The 21,113-nt window shown below is 35.7% G+C and overlaps 1 protein-coding gene across 6 annotated transcripts in view; it reads left to right on the top strand.

The window, feature by feature from the left end:
• The window catches only part of CCDC171 (coiled-coil domain containing 171), a 158,303-nt gene that overhangs the window by 43,112 nt on the left and 94,078 nt on the right, over positions 1-21,113 (top strand). For all 6 annotated transcript variants that reach the window (XR_013180148.1, XM_077172123.1, XM_077172122.1 and 3 more), the window contains 6 exons: positions 5,293-5,395; positions 11,214-11,317; positions 14,101-14,190; positions 16,016-16,216; positions 18,306-18,473; positions 20,351-20,539. Coding sequence is in view for 5 of the 6 variants with exons in the window: in XM_077172123.1 (XP_077028238.1) it covers positions 5,293-5,395; positions 11,214-11,317; positions 14,101-14,190; positions 16,016-16,216; positions 18,306-18,473; positions 20,351-20,539 (855 nt within the window). In the remaining variant the exon portion in view is untranslated. The remainder of the gene's footprint in view (positions 1-5,292; positions 5,396-11,213; positions 11,318-14,100; positions 14,191-16,015; positions 16,217-18,305; positions 18,474-20,350; positions 20,540-21,113) is intronic.

Here is a 21,113-nt window from a genome sequence, read left to right as displayed (position 1 = left end):
GATGTACACATTAAGCATTGTTCTTTAGCAGAAGTTGCCTAGGCATTAATTTAACAGACCATGAAGGACCCTGAGGATTATGATTCTGTTCTACAACTTCTGTGGAATAGAAACTGATACACAGTGGCAAACATGAAAATGTCATCTAGGCACAGTTAGATGTGGACAGTTTATTTCAGTTTAAAATAATATCCCAGTCATGATACACACTCTTCTTTAATTTTGTGCATTAATTGTAAAGGGTTGTTTTATGTTGATTGTTTTTTTCTTGCCTTAACACAGGTGGAGAGTTTTTCTTCCCAGCTGTTACTTCTATTATTGTCCTAATGTAAGAAGACTAGTTAGTCTGAAGCATATGCTTAAATGATCTTCTGCAAACAAACCACTTTTTAAATTTATTTTGAAGGTGCAGAGGTCACTCAAGCTGTGATGTCCTGGTGTTGGAAGACAGGCATCAAAAATTTAGTTGCAGTTCTCAAAAAATTTTCTCTGACTTGGACAAAAAAATAAATCTCAAGACCCAAGGAGATACTTCGTAACATTCTCTCCCAGCAAAAGTTGTTACAAATCTCTTTTTTTGGGAGGCACAAGAAGGATTTCAATAAAACTTGAGCATTTTGATTAATTTGTAAGACTGAGATACGAAATTTCTTGAGATTCTATTTAACTTATACATAGCCAGACTCTTCTAGAGATTTTTGAATATTCCAGATATAAGAAAGTAAAAGTATTCAATAGTTTGAGAACTTGAGCAAAAATAAATAAAGGCCTAAGGAGAGAGTTTGTCAGTGATGGTTTCATTTTGTTTTTTATAATACAAGTTATGCCTGTTTGCTGAAAAATTTGTGCCATTTTCTGCTTTACAGAGCGTCACTTGAGTAAAATCTGTGTTTTGTGAACTGTGGAGCAGTCTTTTGTATTTCTGTAAATGCTTTGATTTGCTGCCCCCAAGGTCATGCCTGGTAACCATTCTGATACTTTTGTAAAGAATTTACATAAGCACTTTTCTAGGCATATCTGAACATGCTGTTCCTTGGTGGCTATGTGGATAGTTCTGGATTTGGCTCTTACTCTGCCATCACCGGTTGGAATTTGTACTACAGACTGAGTGGGTTAATTAGTCCATGTGAAAGAGACCCTCCCTAGGAACCCCTTGTGACTGCAGACAAAGTAGAGAAAATTTCTCAGGAGTTAAGGCAGTTCATTGTACATCTGGACCCTAACTCCCTGCTTACTACTGCAGTGGTTTTGTTAAGGCAAGGCCTCAAAGTCCTACCCACATGAAAAATAAAGTTATTGACCTTGAGATACAGATTCACACTTGCAGCATCAGGTTCTGTGGGCTGTCCTGGAACTGTGTATAGAGTTCACATTTATTTTAGTTAACCATGGCTTTTGCAAAATGCTGCAAAAACAATGGGACATCATTTCTGTATGGGAACAGGAACAAAAATCAAATACTGATGGTTAAGGAAAACATGTCTACAATCAAGCTAGTAGGAACTTGTCCAGATAAATAAAAATACCTTTCTGGAAGATTAACACAAGTCTGACAGTGAATGGAAGAGTTTTATAAGCAGTCAGTTTTCAGAATAGTTCAAGTTATCCTTACAGATAAGGATAGAAAGTATTTGGAAAAAAGATTTTTTCCTCATTGGAGTTTACAGTATTTTAAATGAAAAATGCTTAGCTTCTCTTTAATTTCTTTAAAAGTTTAATTTTGTTTTGAAATTGGTGATTAAATTAATATGTTGCCAAGCACATTTTCTACTAAAAGGTTTTTGTCCTCAAGAGTTGTTTTATTATAATAGGAACCTTTTTTAAGGATATGAAGTTTGTTTCAAGGAAGCATTTTATATGGTAAAATTCAGCATATGTTCTGGGTTCAGGAAGTATGATTTTTCTTCCATGTTATTAGGTTTCAGCCTTCAGTTTGGAATATATTGGGAAAAGGGGAATTGTCATTAGGGGCTATGGGAAATACTAGTATGTGTTGAGAATTTTAAAATCTCAAGTGTTCATGGAAATTTCACTCATCTTAGGGACCTGGAATTCCCAAAGGCAGGTTCTTTGAGTGAAGACTGAGGTGAAAAAAAGCAATGAGAAGGCCCTTTCTCTCTCCTAGTCACCAGATCACTGCCTCATCAGCAATGGGCCACATTTTGCCTAGTCCTTCTTTTGGAGGTGGTGTACTTAAGAAATCTTTTACTGTTGCTCTTCATATCCCACATCAGATTCAACTTTAGGTGGCTTTTGGCATCCCTAAAGATATCCCTCTAGGCTTTAGTGATGTATCTGTATTTTCCCAAGTTTAGTATGTCTGAACAATCTTCTTTATGCTTCCTATTAATACTTGGTCAGGAGTCCCCTGGCGTCCCCTGCATATCCATACAGACCTCACCTTTGATTTTCAAGGTTGTTTTCAAGGATCACTGTCTAGGTCAAGAATGGTCCATTCAGGTGTAGAGGAAGTCAACAAAGTCAGCAGAAGACTTACAAATTTTAATTGAGTTTATAACTATTCTTCCACCTGTTTACTAATGTGATCTGTGAAGCTAACTCTCCTTATGTAAAGGCTTTAGCAGTTTTCTTGTCAACTGATTTCCCTTTTGAAATAACCTAGGAAACAATTACACCTGTACTTCGCCAGTAGTTCTACAGGAATGGCAAAATATGTTGATGGATGGAGTTGTTGAGAAGGATTGTAATCACATCTCCTGGAACAGCTGAATCTGTCAGCTGCAATTGATTGTGTTTGACTCTATACTTGTACACTCCATTTTCCTTTTCAAAGTAAAGCATTATGCATACTCTCTGTGTTTGTTCAGACTGAAGAAAACTAAGGAGATAATAGCTACTGCTGTAAACTATCAAGTGGATACTTGTGGAGAAGATGGAGGTACACTCTCCTTAGATCTGTCCATTAGAAGTAGAAGAGAAAACAGGAAAGTTATAATTATCTGTAAGGGGAAAACAAAAAACTTCACAATGCAGATTGTGAGATATTGGAACAGGTTGCCTGGAGGGTTTGTTGAAATGTCATCTTTGAAGATACTCAAAACTTGACAGAACAAGGTTCAGAGCTGCCTAACCTGACTTCGACCGTACTGTGCTGTGAGTGGGGAGTAGGACCAGATGACCTCCACAGGTTCTGTCAGCTTAAATTCAAGATTTTATGACTGTATATGTTGTTATTAGATACCTGTCAGTGAGACATAAGAAATCAGATCAATAATAGATCCTTTTGGACTGTGCCTGGATTTTTAGCAGTGTAATTTACCGCAGTTTTTTCCTTAAATTTCTGATAATGGGGACAGTGATTGAAAATAGACGTTAGAAAGGAAAGATACTAAATATTTTGCAGTTCAGGTGTAGAGAGACTGGCTAGTGTAAGTAATTTCCTTTTGATCTTTATTGCTGTTGAAAAAGGGACTAAAATCGACTTGAGAAGTATAGATGCAGTTAGCAAATAAAGCATAGAGAAGTGGTGAAGGCTGAATAGACTGGAACACACTGACTAAATTATGGTAAATTAACTAAACAAAATGGAAAAATTGGATGAGAAGATTGACAAAAATTCTCACATTTTACTTTTCCATAGAAAATGTTTTTCTGGGAAGATTTAGTCTCACCTTTTTTGTATTGGAGTATTTTATGTAAAAACAACATTTATTTTATTGTGATGTTTTCATATTATTATATTTCCTTATTTTTAATTTGTGAGATCTCTGAGATGATGTCAGTACACAAGAGTGAAATACTTTATTGTGCTTGCATCCCCTAAAATATTTTTACCGGATCTCAACTTTACAAGTTCTATTTATATAGATAATTTTATGGCGAAGGAATTAAACCTTGGTTATTTTTCAATATATAGAAGTGATTTGGAAATTCTTTATGAAGTGTAGTACAAACTTTCACACAAGGAAAAGCGTGTAAATGCTACAGGGGACCTAACACTGAAATACACATATGAATAATATATTAGTTGATATACAGTACATATAATTAAAATTGAAAGAGTAAAGCAAATTTATAAAATATTTAAACTGAATAGTAAGGAACACTGCAGAGAATTAAATGCATTTCTTGTTTTTTTAGTCCTGACAGTTATATGCTACCAGTATGTAGCAGTTTTCCTGGGGAGGATGTTTCCCACACATAAGAAATTGCCTGGGTTCTTTGACATGCAATGAAGCATAACTAAAGCAACAGTCTCTAGATATGATAGAAAACAGTAGAATTTTGCTCAGTAAAAAAGGTTAACTTTCCATTACCAAGTAGAAATGGAAATTACACAAATATGTGTTACAATTTAGAATTTAGAAATAAACAGTTAGAAGTCATGAGACATCTTTGACCATAACCTTTGTCATAAGAAAATTGTGAAGTTATTTAAATATAGTTTCCTCTTGAGCAGGGATGGAGGGATGGTTGGCTTTCTTTTAGGTTTTCTAAATTGCTGAATTTTTGTCAGTCAGTCAGCAGCTAAAATCAGACATTTCCTTGAGAAGTCAAAACTCCATATACTCAAAAAGATCTTGGTCTTGTCTGGAGTTATGGTTATGGACACATGTCTTTAAAAACTGCAAGCTATCAGATATAAATTGAAGGAATGATTTGGTACAGTCTTTCTGTTGTAGTGATATAAAAAATCTGCTGTAGAACTTTTCTGACCTCAAAAAATTTGGTGTCTTGATTTGAACAATAGACTGCATTTAGTGAACAGCTTTCTTTAAGAAGATTCGGTGATAGGGGCTAAGAACTCTGTAGTCTTATGTTCCATGCACAAGGATGAGGTTTTGGTATTGAAGAAATCCCTGTCTAGTATGGAACATATTAACAATTGAAGTAGGCAGGGTTTGCAATGAGAATAGGTGTGGGATTTGACTGAGTGCCAAATCATGGATTTCTAGCCTGTCTGCCAGTAGTTGGGTGTCTTTCTGGATGCCCTTGTAGGATGTAACAATAGATTTCACTGCTTGCATAGATGGGCAGAATTTAGTGTCCATTAAGATACTTTTAAAGCAGAAGATTATGAAGACTAAGTTTTTGTACAACCATCTTTTGTTTTGCTTTTGAAATCCTTTAGTTTTATGTTGTGTGTTACAAGGTTCTTATTTGTTATGTCATGCTAGGTCTCTTGGCTTGAGAAAAGACATAAAAAGAAATACAGTAGAAATTTAAATTTAAAAAGGAAATTTAAAAATTCTGTTTTATTTTAATTTTATTTATTTTTATGTGTTTTTCCCCACCCCCTCTTGTCTTGTCTGTTCCTCCTGTCAAATAAAGGCCAAGAAACACCAGGTCTTTCTAACAGAGACGTATGAAAACAACATGAGAGAGCTGGAGTTACTTTTGGACAGCTTTGCTATGTCAGGCCAGCGGACAGCAGGTTAGTTGAAGGTATAAAATGACAGATGCATCTGTCAATGTTCCAAAGTCACTACATTGTGGGAATTCTGCAGATGCCTCTTGCATTCCCTCTTCTCAACATGCTTTGATTTGATGACATGATAAGAGCAGTTCTCACAGCAGTCAAATGGCCTTGCTAGCTGAGAAAGGGTGACGGATTGTGGACCTGCTGTTGTCAGCCCAGAGCTTGATTTACAAATGCTGGGGTGTATATGATCGGTCAGAAAAGGGCTCACTTGCTGTGCTCTAAATCCAACTGAGAAAAAAGTCCTTACAGTATACCTGCAAAGGGAACAGATGTTTTGCCTGAACTGAGCCAAATTCTGAGGCAACCTTCAGCAACTTAAAGGTCATATATTCAAAAAGGTTGTGTAGGACACATGATGCAACACAATACTTTTTGCAGTTGATTGTGGACATGTACTATATTGCATTCATTTAATCTGATACAGAACAAATATTTCCCTTTCTTCATTAAAAGTAATTGTAATTCAGTGGTTGTCACTCTGCTACCTGGCTTTATATATAAGTATTGTATCAGGCTTAACAAAGTCTGCTGCCTGGTTAGAAATTTGAAATAGTGGCTAATATAAACAAGCTGAACTTTAATGTCAAGCTAGTGATTTTTTTAAAGCTGAAAATTGAACATTTAAAAAAATTTCATTTAAAACTTAATTCCTGTTAGAAAAATTGCATTCTAGACATAAAGTGCTTCCAATTTACAGTGAAAGTAAACAGGAAGAAAACAAGTAAAATTGAGCTTACAGAGCAAATGGGTTTGTTTTATGTATATCATGATATGTTCTGGCACTTTTTTGAAACAATAGACATAAATGGTTGCTAAAAATAGAATGAAGATACATTTTTTTGTATCTTCACAAAGGGGTTTTTTTAGGGCCTGGTGATACTGAATTTCAATAAAGAAACAACTTCTTGGGATTTCTCTTATCCTTAAAAGGTGAGCTTGGATTCTGCCATGCATTGATTTCCTTGCATAGGCTATATGCTTCATTGTTTGGGACTGGTATCAGTTTTGTTCTGTAATTATAAATGTGATTACCGTGATAATACCTCTAGGTTTACAGTTGAAAAGCTCTTTAAGACTGTAGGTTTTCTACAGTTTTGCAAAGTTCCACATGCTCAAAAGGACTTGTGTAAATCTGGGGGCAGTTACTTAAGTAAGTAAGTGCAATTTCCAAAGCAGCAATTGTCTTTTGGATGGTAAGCCTTGCTAAGAACAGCTTTAACTTGTTTTGTATAATATTAGAAATTTAATAACAGTACCTTCAGTATTCATTTGCTTTGTCTGAGGTAAACTTTTAAACTAATTTAAATAGATCTTTTTTTCAAGCTTTAGGATCTGTGAAGAAGCACTTGAGGCAGATAGTTGAATTTAGTTTTGCAGTGGATCGCCTGAGTCCTTACAGTCAATTCCAGTTTTTTAATATTAGAATAGACATTGACTAAGACTTTTGTCCTACGTATTTGCTATGCTTTTAAGTTTGAAACTTAATTTTTGATGCTTTGCATTATTATATTATCACTGCAGTGTACTTACAACATTTTGTATTTAATATCATTTATTCAAATTTTTTAAAAATTGTTATTATATTTGAAATGGGAATACCTGTGTGCCAATAAAAAAAAAAATCTTAAATAAATCTTTGTAGTCTAATTACTAGATGAGGGGCTACATTAGCCACAGCTGATAGGGAAGTCTTTCTTGTTCCTGTGGTCAACATTGAACTCAAGGGGTTGAGAGATCTACTTAAAAATCTGTCAGTATTAAAGATCCAACACTAAAGATTCAGCCCCTTAATTCAAGTGCTGATCAGTCTATGATTATTAGGCTATACAGTAAAGAGAAGATAATACTATATTTTTATTGATAGTATTGATCACTGGCCCAGTTGATGTGGGCCGATGCCAGGCACCTATGAAAGCTGCTAACTTGTGCAGCTGGACAGAGGAGAGGAGAGGAAATTTAATGTAGGGTTCATGGTTAGGACCAGGAGAGTTCACTCATCAAATACCATCACAGGCAAAACAAGCTTAACTTACAGATATGAACTTACTACAAAGAAAATCAGAGCAGGATAAAAAGAAGTAAAACAAACCCTTTAAAAACCACCTTTTAAAAACACCTTCCCCCCATCCCTCCCTCTACCTCCTTTGCCAGCTGTACCTCCTACCCAGCTGGCACAAGGAGACAGGGAATGGGTGTTACGTCAGTTCATCACCTGTGGCTTCTCCTGCTGCTCAGGGAGAGGGAGTCCTTCCCCTGCTGCACTGCAGGGTCCCTCCCACAGCAAACAGTTCACTGAGAGCTTCTCCAACGTGGCTCCATCTCATCAGCAACAGCTCCCTCCAAACTGCTGCAATGTGAGTCCATCCACAGGCAACAGTTCTCCCAAAAATGCCGCAGCCTGGGTCACTCTTCCGTGGGGTGCAGTGCTCCAAGGACAGGCTGCTCCAGCCTGGCAGCAGGAGCCCTCTCTCCACAGGCCTCCCACAGGATCACAGCCTCCTCCAAGGTATCTGCCTGCTCCAGTGTGGGGCTCCTCCACGGGCTGTGGGTGGATCTCTGCATCCCTGTGGCCCTGCATGGGCACAGCTGCTTCCCCCATGGGCTGCACCACAGCCTGCAGAGGAATGTGGGCTCCGGAGCCTGGAGCACCTCCTGTCCCTTCTTCTCCACTTGCTGTCTGCAGAGTTGTTCTTCTCAGTTGTTCTCATTCCTGCTTCTCTGTAGTGACAATTACAGCAGCCAGCAGCATGTCTATCTTTGGAGCCACGAGGGATTGGCTCTGCTGGACATGGTGGAAGCTTCTAGCAGCTTCTCACAGAAGCCACCCCTGAAGACCCCCCACCATCAAAAACCAGCCCATGCAAACCCAATGCAGATTAAAACCTAAATAGTTTTAGAAAGCTTTTTTTTTCCTTTATGCATGTCAAAATAACAAGCAAAAATCCATGTTTTCTCCTTTTCCAGTGACCTTTATATATTTTCTAGAGCATTGTTATTCTCATTGGTTCATTTGCATGAATTCATTTTGTATCTTTTCAGTTTATCGCATTGTGCAGTTATTCAGCAATAGGGTATGTTCTTAAGAGGCTTTATGTTCCAGAAAAAAGTAATTGTGGTCGTAGTAAAGGTGAAATGGGTGCAAAGTCCTAGGAGTGTTAGCTGCTTTGAGTTAGCATCACTTTTTTTTTGGTCAAAAATCTAAAACACAGCACCATATGAACTGTTCTGAAGAAAATTATCTCTTTTCCTACCCTTGGCCCAGTACAGCTAGGAGAAAGTCTGAAACAGAAGATTTAAGAGTTTATTCACTTGTATACTTCTGTAAGACTCGAAAGGAACTTGGCATTTTCCCCAAATTCTTCTCTCAAACTCTTGGGCAGTACTAGGCGCACACTTCAAGTACTGGGTTGGGTTTTTTATCTCATTGCTGACATTGTGCTTCTGCCACAACAGAGTGCGTTTGGATTATGCTGCATGTCTCCTGCACAGTTGTATGAAGTCAGACAACATTTGGGCAGCATTAAAGCCACAGGTCCATTTTCAGCTGGTAGGCTGAATCAGTATTTCTATTGGCAGATTGAGTTGCCTAGAAATAGGGTTACAGCAAAGGGAAGGAATGACAGCATGAAAAGTTTACTAAAAATTCTAATTTTGGCAAACATGACATTAATAACATCATTGCAGGTTGGGACTTAAAATATGAAAATACTTTATTTAGACAGTTTGACAAAACCTATGGTATGGAAGATAACTCTTGGATTGACTTTATACGTATTGTTTTGAACTGAATGAGAATTGTGCATTACCACTTTGCTAGAGCTACAAGTATGAAAAAATAGTGTCTATTTTTTTTGTGCAACAAGATCAACGCAGAATGTTCCTACAATGGGTAGTAGTGAGAGGTTGGTCTTGTAAATGAGAAGATTGGACTGGAGCTCTCTGCATAGCTATAGCTGTGGTTATGTGTTAAAAATTATCATAAGGTCACACTTTGTACTTTCTTCAATGTGAAATCTTCTCAAAAGAGGTCCAATTTTATTAATTCTTCTTAGGTTGGTTTTAAGCATAACACTGTTGTTTGGGATATCTCTAGGATTCACAGGGTTTTGAAGTGTCATTAAGGAACACTTGTTTTTTCCCTGACTCTACAGACTTTTAGAAACTGTGGTAAGTAGGTGGAGTCGCTGATAGGATAGAGTTCAGTCACTGGGATGGGTGTGCTGTAGAGCCGATCTTGCTCCTGCTACTGAAAGCAATCTAGCAAATATGTGTTGCTTTGAATAGGTGGGACTTTGACTGTAACACCTAGTCCTGCCTGAACAGCACTTTATGCTTTCTGGTATTATCAAAAGTCAGGAGAGAAGAGGCTAACTAATTGAAAGAGTTTTGTAAACACCAGTTGGCAATACGTTCTGACTTGTGCACTTAAGTAAGTTTTCCACTGAGTTCTATTGGTATATTATGTGTAGCCTACAAGAGGAATTCAATTATTTTTATATGATGCCGTAGTAGAATGTCATGCTTCTTAGATGACACAAATTACAGAATATTTTTTAAATGTCCTGCAAGTATGTAAGTGGACCTCCTCTGATAAAGTTTTATGGAGAGCCAAAGAAAAGTCTCAGGCTTTAGCACCTGATTTGACTTCATGAGTCACTCTGTGTAAATTGCTTAGTGACACTGGTGATAAGTACCTCTATCATTATTTAGTTGTACTGGGAGTTATGATGATTTAGCCTTCCTGGATTTAAAATCCCACAGATATTTTCACTTTTGGAAAATAAGTCTGCTATTATAGTTGGTAAAGATAGTTTTCCTAATAGAACATGTTAAAAATTGTTGAAATGTTGATACTATAATTTGCCACACAGTAAGTGATAAATGTTTTTTTCTAAGAATATAAATAATGCTGAGAGGAATGGTCTGTCAATAACCTAGTATTGTGGTGTAACACCAGGAAAAAAGAGAAGTTTGTTCTTGGAAACTGAGTATCAGCTGACATCTTGTGACCTCTCGATCAATACAGTGTTGTTTTGCTTTCTTGGCACATTTTTCTATGCACTTTGGAATGGTCAGACTTGTTCATATGTCCCCAATTAAGGCAACAAGATCAGAAGTCTCAATCTAAAGGTTTAATAAATAAGTTTAGTGTGTATATAATGGATATATCAGATTTATAATTGAACTGTTATATAGAACTCTACAGACAGATAATATTTTTTTTTGTCATTTCCTTCAGAATAAAATTTAATATAATTTAAAATGTTATTAAGTCCTCTCCAAACATAACATAATCATATGATGTTTGGCTCAGTAAGGCTTTTAGTAAATGAAGTACTGCATTACTATATGCATGCTTAGTCACAACAGCAAAATAATGTCAGGAAAAGTGTAACATTCTTAACTTTCAGACAACATGTTTTTCAAAGTATATAATTGTGTGGTTTCAAAGTTGGCTTGTCTGAATGACACAGGTTTGACTACAGTAGAAATAATATGTGAGACTGCATACCAAATGCATTAGACATAAATGTAATCCAGAATTTACAGTTCTGTATCTTCTATTAAAGCTTTTATACAGATGTCTTTTAGCTCTATTTGCTGTGAAAGCATGGCTATACAGCTGTATCTCTCATGGCAAACAAAGCTGCTCTTCAGTGGTTCTCTATTGTCACTGAAGCCCTAACTAATTCTAATACCTCACATCCAGGGTGAATAATTTTCTCTCTGTGGCTTTAAGGCTTAATTTTTGTTCTGTGTTTTCCTTCAGGCACTTGTGAGGACAAAGATAAACCTCTGAGCTGCTCTGTCGTTGAGACTTTGAGGTGTACCTTGACAGCTTACCAGAACAAGCTGGAAGATACGTCTAATGAGGTAGCACTTGCAATGTTTGGCTCTATATGTATTGCATTTGGCCTGCAGCAGAACATACACTTTGCTTGTAAAAAACGGCAGAAGAGTGGGAATGTTGAGTAGACAGCTTCAAGTATGCCTGAAGAAAAAATCTCTGTTGCTACTATTTCTCTAAGCTTGCCCTACAGTAAAGTTTCACATTTGTGGGGACAGGGAGAACAGTTTTTTGTCTTTCTAGTTTAATTTGCTTTTCTAGTTCAGTCTTTTGGGGCTATTTTCAAAAATCATTTAGGATAACAAGCCATTCATATATAGAATATTAGTTAAGAGATAATGATCTAAGAGGGCAGCTGCATATACTGCAGTGTTCCTAAATTCACAATGGTTGAGCCTCATTAGTCACTGCTATCAGGCATGTGAATGATCATGCTCCCCTGTACTTCTAAAACTGGTATGATTTTCTGAAGAGAGTGTCTCAATGGATTCTCTTTGGGAGCTTTTTGGCTATAATTTCAATTAAAATGTTAGAATACTGTCTTTACGTTATCTAAGAAAATAATGGGAGTATTTCAATTTTGGGAAACTTTCCCTTGAAAGAAAAACAGATGTTTTCCATGCAGTCCTTTTATATCACTGACTGAGAAGTTACAGTTTTGCATTTATTTTCTTGTGTGTTTTGCTAGTCTGACTAAATTACTCCTCTTGGGTGTAAATGTTTTATTAATTTGTGGCTTTAAAGGCTGTAGAAAGAAGTTAACTGCACCATTAAAACTTTTTGTACAAACTTGTGATTAGTCTTTGAATAAAACTGGCAAATATAGAAAGGCAAGGTGTGAGATGAGATTGTAAGGTGCCAGCACTCTTATTTAATTTCTAGGTTTTGTCTATTGTTTTGACAAATGCATAGTCTAGCTAGTCACTCAACAGGTTAAAAAAAATTAAAAATTAAAAAAAAAAAAACAACTATATTAGCTTTGCCCTCTTTAGTGAGAAAAAAAAGGTCTCCCACAAGACCTTTGAGTTTGTTCAAGGGGCACAAGAATAAGTGACCATGGTAACAATTACACTTTTTAAACAGCAAGCACTGTTAAGTCTCTCCCAGTGAGATAAGAGAACTGATGTGTATAGTCATTATGAAACTCTTCTGAGACCCAAGTCTGGAAGCTGCAGAGTAACTAGGAACATATTACCCACAGCGAATTGTTATTTGGGAGGAGGAGCATCACGTGATAGGCAGCACAGTTGAAAAGTCGACTCAGCAGGCTTTGGCTTAGTGATGTGCTTTGTTGTGAAACTGTGCCAGAGACAGCAGTGGGGAGACCAAGGGGGTGGCTTCTAAGAAAGCAAAGAGAGTGTTCTGACAGAAAGAAGAATGAACTGTCAAGGAAAATAAATCGCAAGCAGAGCAGGACCAACAGATGACCTGCCACAAGACTTCCCAGTAGGACTGTGTGTGACTGACCCTGAAGTTGTCATATGGAGCCAGAGATCACTGAGCGCCTTCGTGGTGCACAGAAAGGGCAGTGCTCTGTCCTTCTTGATTACCCCCACCCCCACAGAGAATGCTGCTTTTGGCTTTTTATGTGTGAGATATGTTTAATAATAAAACTTTAATAATACAATAATGCACAAGGGGACTATGAAGGGCACTGTGCAATAAAACTAGGTTGTTTTAATACACAATAAGGAAGGGTTTTAGTAGCAACACAACAGTAAGCAAATTTTAGTGGTTTCCTTTATAAAAAGATTTTCAACAAGATCCCACATATTGATGAATTTATTAATGTATGTGTACACCTGTAAGTATATGTGAAATACGCTGGTAAACTTGTCATGTATCACCTTTAACTTACTGTGTTAAACATTTGATTAAAAGATCTGTTTAGTTTGTGTAGTCACACAAGCTAACAAACTAGAAAGGTGTAGAAGTGTTTTGGGTTTTGTAGATAACTAGCTTCTGACTTTCTGTATAGTGCAGATACCAGAACATGTTTGGATAGAGGGAAAAGATTAGTAAACCAATAAAAAGACTGGAAATATTCCAGTAGCATTCTTTAATTTACTGTAATTATTTCTGAGGGTTCTGCCAAGTCTCCTGACATCAAAATATAAAAATAAACATTTTAAATGTAATTCATAAATTTTGTACATTAGGTATTCTGTTTCTGAGTTGCTCCTTAAATGTCAGGCGCTAGCAGCAGCATCATAAAAACAGAGATACACATTATTTTGTTATGTTGTCGCTGTTTTTGAAAGTGGAAAGTGAAGCTAGTACACATGGTAGTACCTTAGTACATATTAAGCAATCTCTGAGACTGCTTTTGCTTTTAACCCTAAAAGTCACTGTGCCTCTGTGGCGCATTGATGCTTTTTACAGTATGTGAGTACTATCCAGTGCTCTGTAAAGACTCAAGCTTGTAGCTGGACAATTTCTGCAAATGGCCACTGACTTGAAAACTTGTTTTCTCAAACCACTCCCCAGAACATTATCTGAATTTACTACACTTTCAAGTGCATTTCAGAATCTGTGTTTTTGTCAGATATTTTGAGAGTTAATAGGATAGGTAAGAATGGACTCAGTTTGGGATTCTGCCACTACTCTTTATTTTAAATCATTATAAAAGGTTATTTAGTGTTTTGTAATGGCATGTTATTTAGATTGTATGGAGTACAAAAGCTCTTCAAGGAATTGAAATAAATTTTGTTTTTTTACTTTCATACACGAAATTCTTCCTTTGTATTATATTGAATAGATCATTGCACCCTTTCTGTAAAAGCCTGTTTGACCTTCATATTTTTTGCAGCTCGAGAAAATGAAGGCTTTGTGTAAAAAGATGACAAAAGACCTTGAGGTATCTGAGGAGAAAATGTGTGCTTTAGGACAAGACCTGAAGGTAGGTTTAGTGAACTTAGCATAAAATTTGAACATTTTGCAAACGGTATCTTTCTGGATTAAAAGTATCTTTTTTCTTATCAGAGTAAGTCCTTATATCATTGTAGTCTGTTGAGCAAACTAGTTTACCTCACAAGTTTGTGTGAAACCATGCTGCATTATCCTGGTTATCACTATAAAGCACATAATTTCAATGATTGCCTTTCTGAAATAATTAAAATACCTTGATAAATTTGCAGGTATTGTTTTATATTGAAATCATTATCAGTAATCTTTTTTGTTTAACTGTTTTTCTCAAAAAAAGGGAAAGAGAATTTAATTACCTCTATACATATGAAGGTATATTTTTTTAACAATGTCAATTCTTTAGTTAATTGTTTTGTTTATTTTTGTCGGAAAGGTCGATGCGTATGATGCAGCAAGTTGTCTTTAACATCTGTAAAGAGTGCAGCCTAAAATTTCTTGGAGTAAAAGTTACCTGAGATAAAAACAGTTGAGAGCTCTTTCCTTTCGTTTTGGAACTTTTTTTTTTTCTGTTTTTGGCTGACACCTCTTTTGTAATGTCCTTTCTGGTTAAATCCATAGCCAAGGGAGTGAGCAAATCCTGAGGTTGTGTTTTAACTTAATCTCCCAACTAGCACTGTATTGTATTACTGCCAAAATAGAATGTCTGTAAACACAGCGTTTTTCAGATTCTTCTTCTGAGGATATGCTGCTTTATGTTTTATGCAGTGCTTTTCTGTAACATTCATTGAATCTTCACATTAATGGATACTTGCACATGATGTGTTGTCACCTGTTATGAACTTTCTTTACTAATTTATGTTCAGAAGATTTAGGAATTCTACTTCTGTTACAGCACCTTTTTAAGTCATCTAAAATTTTTGCAACCTTTGCAAGAGATACTTGTATTCTTCATGCACAAACTGAGCTTGCTACACACACAGGGTACTGGTTTTTATGCAATATGCTAGTTTTCAATCTCTCTAAATTTTTGGTAATAATATTGTATAGATGATCAAAATCTAGATCAAGTCTGAAAGCATTTCTATTAGAAATTAAAATTACTTTAATATTTTAATGTTTCTATTTAGAAGAATAAAGCTTGTCATTTTCTGTTTAATTTGGTGGTATCTTTTGTATGATTTTATGGTCTATGAAGGTGTGATTTTATGAAAAATAAACAATGCTTTCAGTTTGACCTTTTGCAAACTTTAACAGTGCTGGAAATCCAGGGTAACTGCACCATATTTTGGCTCAGAGGGGATAGTGTATTAAGTTCTATGTTTACCTGGTGAGATTTTGATGTTTGTTACATAATGGTATTTATGACCAGTTCTGATTACTTATTTCCCATGGTCAACCTCCAAAGAGAGTCCTCACTTTTTATCTTGCATGTAAAGGATGCAATGCACAACATCTGTGTTGCTTGCAGACTCAGCCCTAACAGATCAGGGATTCACTTAAGAAAATAATGTATCTTTTCAATAGGTCTGAGAGCTTTGCACTCTGCAGAGGATAAGTTGCATTCCTGTGTTCTGCATGTCATTTGTGGGGGTAGAGGGGACTGTGAAGTTTACTGTCTCATGGAGCCTTTACCTGTCAGAGATGGATTTCCAATCTGTCTAGTTGCAAGCTGTTCAAGAGGCCTATTGTCAATTTTGAAACTCTATTCTTGAAAGATAAAGTCCACCCAGCCTGGATTCTTGTGAATACATGTGGTTATATGACTGTTTCTTTCCTCAGGTGATGAACACTTGAATAAGGTAGCATTTTATAGAGTAAAATTTATACCAGCTTTTCTGTTAAATTCCTCTGTTTTACAGGAAGTTCAGGATACCATGGCTGATACCAAGAAAGAGTTAAACTATCTGCACACTAAGTGTGCAGACAGAGAGACTTTAATAGAAACTTTAAAAATGGAACTACAGGATGTACAGCAATGCTGGGAGAAAGAGCAAGTACGTGCCACAGAATCTGAAAATGAAATCCAGAAGCTTACCAGGGCTTACCAGAAGGATATGGAGGTATTACTAGAGACAAGATGACTGTCAAAGAGTCTTTATTTAATCTCAGCTTTATACATTTACATACATCAGATGGTTACTCTTAGTTTTAACAGATTTATCCCTAAAATATGATTTTAAGATACGTATTTTGAAATATGTATTTAATATCTACAGGATTTCAGGACATATTGGTTCTCCTTTCTTCTGTATCAGAACTAATAGCTTAATCATTCCTGTATTTTAAATTTTTGAAAAACAGACTTTATTTAAAAAGCTATGCCTGACGAACAATTCTTTCTTTCTTTCTTTCTTTCTTTCTTTCTTTCTTTCTTTCTTTCTTTCTTTCTTTCTTTCTTTCTTTCTTTCTTTCTTTCTTTCTTTCTTTCTTTCTTTCTTTCTTTCTTTCTTTCTTTCTTTCTTTCTTTCTTTCTTTCTTTCTTTCTTTCTTTCTTTCTTTCTTTCTTTCTTTCTTTCTTTCTTTCTTTCTTTCTTTCTTATTAAAAGTTAGCAGAAATGTTTTACAATTGAAACATGTAGTATTGTCATTATCATGTGTTAATTACTGATCCACATGTAAATTGATAGATAGCAAATATGGAATTGAGGTAGTTTTGCATGCATGCCACAAAACCTAGAAATGCTTACCTTTATCTATTAGCTAATTGTAGTGTGCTATATGCGGGAATGGGTCTACAATGTCTTATTTCAGAACTATTATCTTTCTCCTTATATGTATTAACAGATGTTAATTTTGCTGCTTTTTCCGCCCAATAAAGTGGTTCTATACTAGCAAGGGCAAGGATATACTTGTAGTTGTTGTGCATATTGAGCTCATTACTTCCACAAATTTGGACATGGATGCCAACTGAGTAAAAAGGAAACATTCTTTCCACCTCTTTTACAGTCTGGTATTTAAATAGGGTCCACATGAAGCAGCTGGAATTGTTACACACATCAGATAATGATTAAAGTGGAGGAAACTAGAAGTCTGGCTATATTGTAAAGTCAGCATGTCTACAACCCTGTGGTTGCATTCAACATGTGTGAATTGATTTGGGGTCTTGGAATCCTGTTTCTCATGCCAAATGGATAATTATCGTCCTAGTTTTATCACAGCTCAAACATCAAATGTAATGATGGTGGCACACTGGATTTTCCTTGGGGAATTTGTAGATCTGTTAGAAACAAAGTTAAACCAAACTGAACTACAATTTATTTTAATTGCCTAAAGCACCATGAGATAATTGTGAGAAAATACACCTAAGTGTAATGGAAAGAGCTCAGAACAATCCTACTTTCCAGTCTTGGCCATCCATAATTTCTTAATGGAAAATTTCGACCAAGGCCCTTGGAAAATAATGGGAACCTTTGCAATAGTTTACAGACTTTGTCCTTGTGACTTTTGAGGTACAACTTGCTATTGTTGTCTTAATCAAAGTTGCTAAGTTGCATATATGTACTGAAAGCACTAAGGATGGAATTCCTATAGCATTATATTGTTGCTAAAGTTTATTTATAACTTGCATCAATTTATTATATTACTGACTAAAATTAGTGTAAATGAATGAGGCATGGCTTGTGGAATTTAACTCATGAAGCTATAAGCCTATTTTGTCTGGCCATTTAGTCTCATATGTAATCCATACAAAAACAATTTAAAAAAGACTTCAGATTGATAGTTGTATAAATAGTGTCTTGTGCTGCCAAGCCAATCAGAGAATTTTCTGCACGCTCTGCAGTTGTTATAAGTGGATACAGTTAGAGTATAACTGAAAGTTTTACCATAAATAAATGAATTGCATATACTAATAGCATGGAATTTTTTATCTGTATCAGATAGTCATTGTGATAACAGCAGGACTGTTCTGTATTTATATAAACTATTCATATCTTACATCTGAATAGACACACTTTGTAAAAACTGTTTTCTTACCGTCACTTCAATATGTATGACTGCAAATATTGGCAATTGTGGTATTTTGAAAAAGGTTTGTGAATGAGCTATGTGGGCTTTTTTTCACTTGCATGTAGTTTGTATTACTGCCCATGTGATGCACGTCTTTCAATTCTAACACTGTTCAGATATGTAATTCTCCTTTTGTTTCAGGAGAAACTAACCTTCCTTCATAGCTTATACCAGCATTTGATAGCAGGCTGTGTGCTCATAAAACAACCAGAAGGCATCCTAGATAGATTCTCTTGGCCTGAGCTTTGTGTAGTCTTGCAGGAGAATGTTGATGCCCTGATCTCAGACCTCAACAGGGCTAATGAGAAGGTAAGTGTCCTTAGGCACCAGCTACCTCTATTTAATTCAGTGACATTTGTCCACGTTGCAGTATCATTAAAAAGGACTGACATTCATCTTATTTCAAAAAGAATTTGGACGTTAATAATTCAATACCATTAATTATGGCTTGTCTACAACTCAGTTTGATGCCATTGCTGTGGGCATGTAAATGTGACTGAAGTCTGTATGAAGTCTCTAAGCTCCACTTTCAGTGCAGGACATGCTGATAGTACTAGCCAATATTAGCCACAGGGACCTAATTAAAAGAAAATAAATTAATCTTACTGATGAAGCAATTCAAAGAACTTATCATTTACACTAATAAAGCAAGTCTTTATTTTACCATAAAACTGAAACAAAATGCCCTTACTCAAGGAGTATTGTCTTTAAATTATATGTTTATTATTCAGAGTTTATTATTTCATTTGAAAGAATGACAGTGTGTTTTTTCATTTAATTGTAACTCATGGAATATAGAATTATATTCAGTAACACAAATAGAAAATACCAGTTTTTATAAAATATTTCAGTATTTGCTATAGGGAGGAGCTGTACTTTTCAGGATGCAAGTAAGCTTATGTGGCCTTTCTCTCCCTAAATCCTTGCATTTTTAGGAAATAAAAGATTTCCTTTTAAATAAATTAAACTGACTCCACAGACTAACATATGACAGTCTTTAGAATTTCAGTTCATTTTCTGGCTCCATTGATCTGGTCAGTCCTAAGACTAGTGCAGCAACTCCAGAACTTGTCTGTGCTGACATTTTTAAAAGACATTGTAGGGGAAAATCTTATTTTGACATTTTTCATCTTCAGGAGTGACCGCTCTTCTGGTCTGAGTAAGATGCAGGGCTGTTCACAGTGAATTGTTTTAACTCTGCCCATCAATTAATAAATATCCCAGCAGTCACTTGGACCTACCCCCTTACCAAAGGGGTAGGATAAAATCTAGATTATGAACATTTGATATACTTTTGTATTTTACTTTTGAAGTAAATAAGAAAAGGGAGTGGAAGAGAAGGGAGTGAACATTATTGGCAGTGTTTGAGGATATTGTGTCATATTGTTTCTTGCTTTTTAATTTAGTATGGTTACTGATATTGACTGTGAGGTCTCTAGGACTTTTTTCATATACTTACCAGCTTTTCAGGGATTTTGAACAGTATGTCACTTGTGTTGTAACTGCTTTCTTGGGAGGAAAAATTTTCCTCTTGCATTTCTGTGTGATGCATTTGAAAAGTAGCTTGCTGATACTGTCTAGTAATTAATTGTAGGTGTGTGTATTTCATGATTATTCTTACCTTGATTCATTTCTCCATTTAGTTTGCGTGGGAGCTCCTAAGTTATCCACAGAGTGAATCCATTTGTATTCGTTGAAAACAACTTTTATGTGCTAAAATGTCCTGAAATTCTTTTAATGCTTATTAGTATTTGGAATGTTTTGGTTTTCCACTAAACCAAAAATTATATTAAAGATTGTTTTTCTTATATATTATTTACAATTCTTGCAAACTTCTAAGGGACTGGTGTACTCAGATTGGTACTTTACCATCACAAGATTTAATGCTCTTGTTTACAAAAAGCCAAAACATAGGAGACGTGTCCAGTTCAGGTTTTCAACAAAGAAAGCAACCAACATCTGCAATATGGTACAGCAATGGCAAAACTGAATCCAATTTTTTGTTCATTTTGTTGCACAACTCAAGTAAATAATTGGTCATGAAAGGCTTTTACTTAGTTTTAATGACAATATTGAAGAAATTACAGTTTAGATTTTATGCCGTCTGTGGTTAAAATGATATGCGCAATAAAGTAAAAAGGTGCTTGGAGAAGTAAAATAATTTCTTTTAAATGCTTGTTACACAGATATCTCACCTGGAATATGTTTGTAAAAACAAGTCCAATACTATGAAGGAGCTTCAGCAGAGCCAGGAAGATGCTTTTAACAAAATGGCTGAACAAATGAAAGCACAGGCAAGCTGTTGGCAGAATGAAAAAAAGTATCTGGAACAGCAGTACTCAGGTCTCCTTGGGGAAGTTCATGCAAGGGCACAGGTATGGTGCTATGAACTTCTGATTTTTTTTTCCTTGTAAATATTTAATGGATTATTTCCATAGTTTGAACCCCTAACCAGTTTAAGGTTGTTTAAAATTAAAAAAAACCTGCAAACTCCATGCTAGTATTGACTTCATTTATAATAAGAAATAAATGTCTTTGTTAAAACATTCTAGGAGTGAATTGCCTAATTTGGCTTTTTGGGGGGTTTTTTGAGAACGTTAAGGCTGTAAGATTGAATTTTCTTGATTTAAGAATTATATAGGGCAGCAGTGATTTTTTTCAGTGTCATGCTTTGCAAAGACTGTGTAGAGATACAGTAAAATGGTCTCATCTGGGGATAAATTTAGATACATACATTCTGACCCTAAAAACCAATTAGCAGTGGTAGATTTCAACAGTATTAGAGGATGCTGTTACACAGATGAATCAGTGAGCAGTGGGTCAAAAGTGTGAAACTATTGGTACTGATTGTTAGACAAGTTATTTGCAATTTAAAATGCTCACTATTATTCTACAGCTACCATTCACCATCTTTTCAATCACATTTATTTACATATGTTTCAATAAGTG

The sequence above is a fragment of the Agelaius phoeniceus genome, chromosome Z, assembly GCF_051311805.1.
Source record: "Agelaius phoeniceus isolate bAgePho1 chromosome Z, bAgePho1.hap1, whole genome shotgun sequence".
Classification (NCBI taxonomy): Eukaryota; Metazoa; Chordata; class Aves; order Passeriformes; family Icteridae; genus Agelaius; species Agelaius phoeniceus.
Note: the sequence above shows the minus strand (reverse complement) of the source record. Positions and strands in the feature narration are given on the sequence as shown.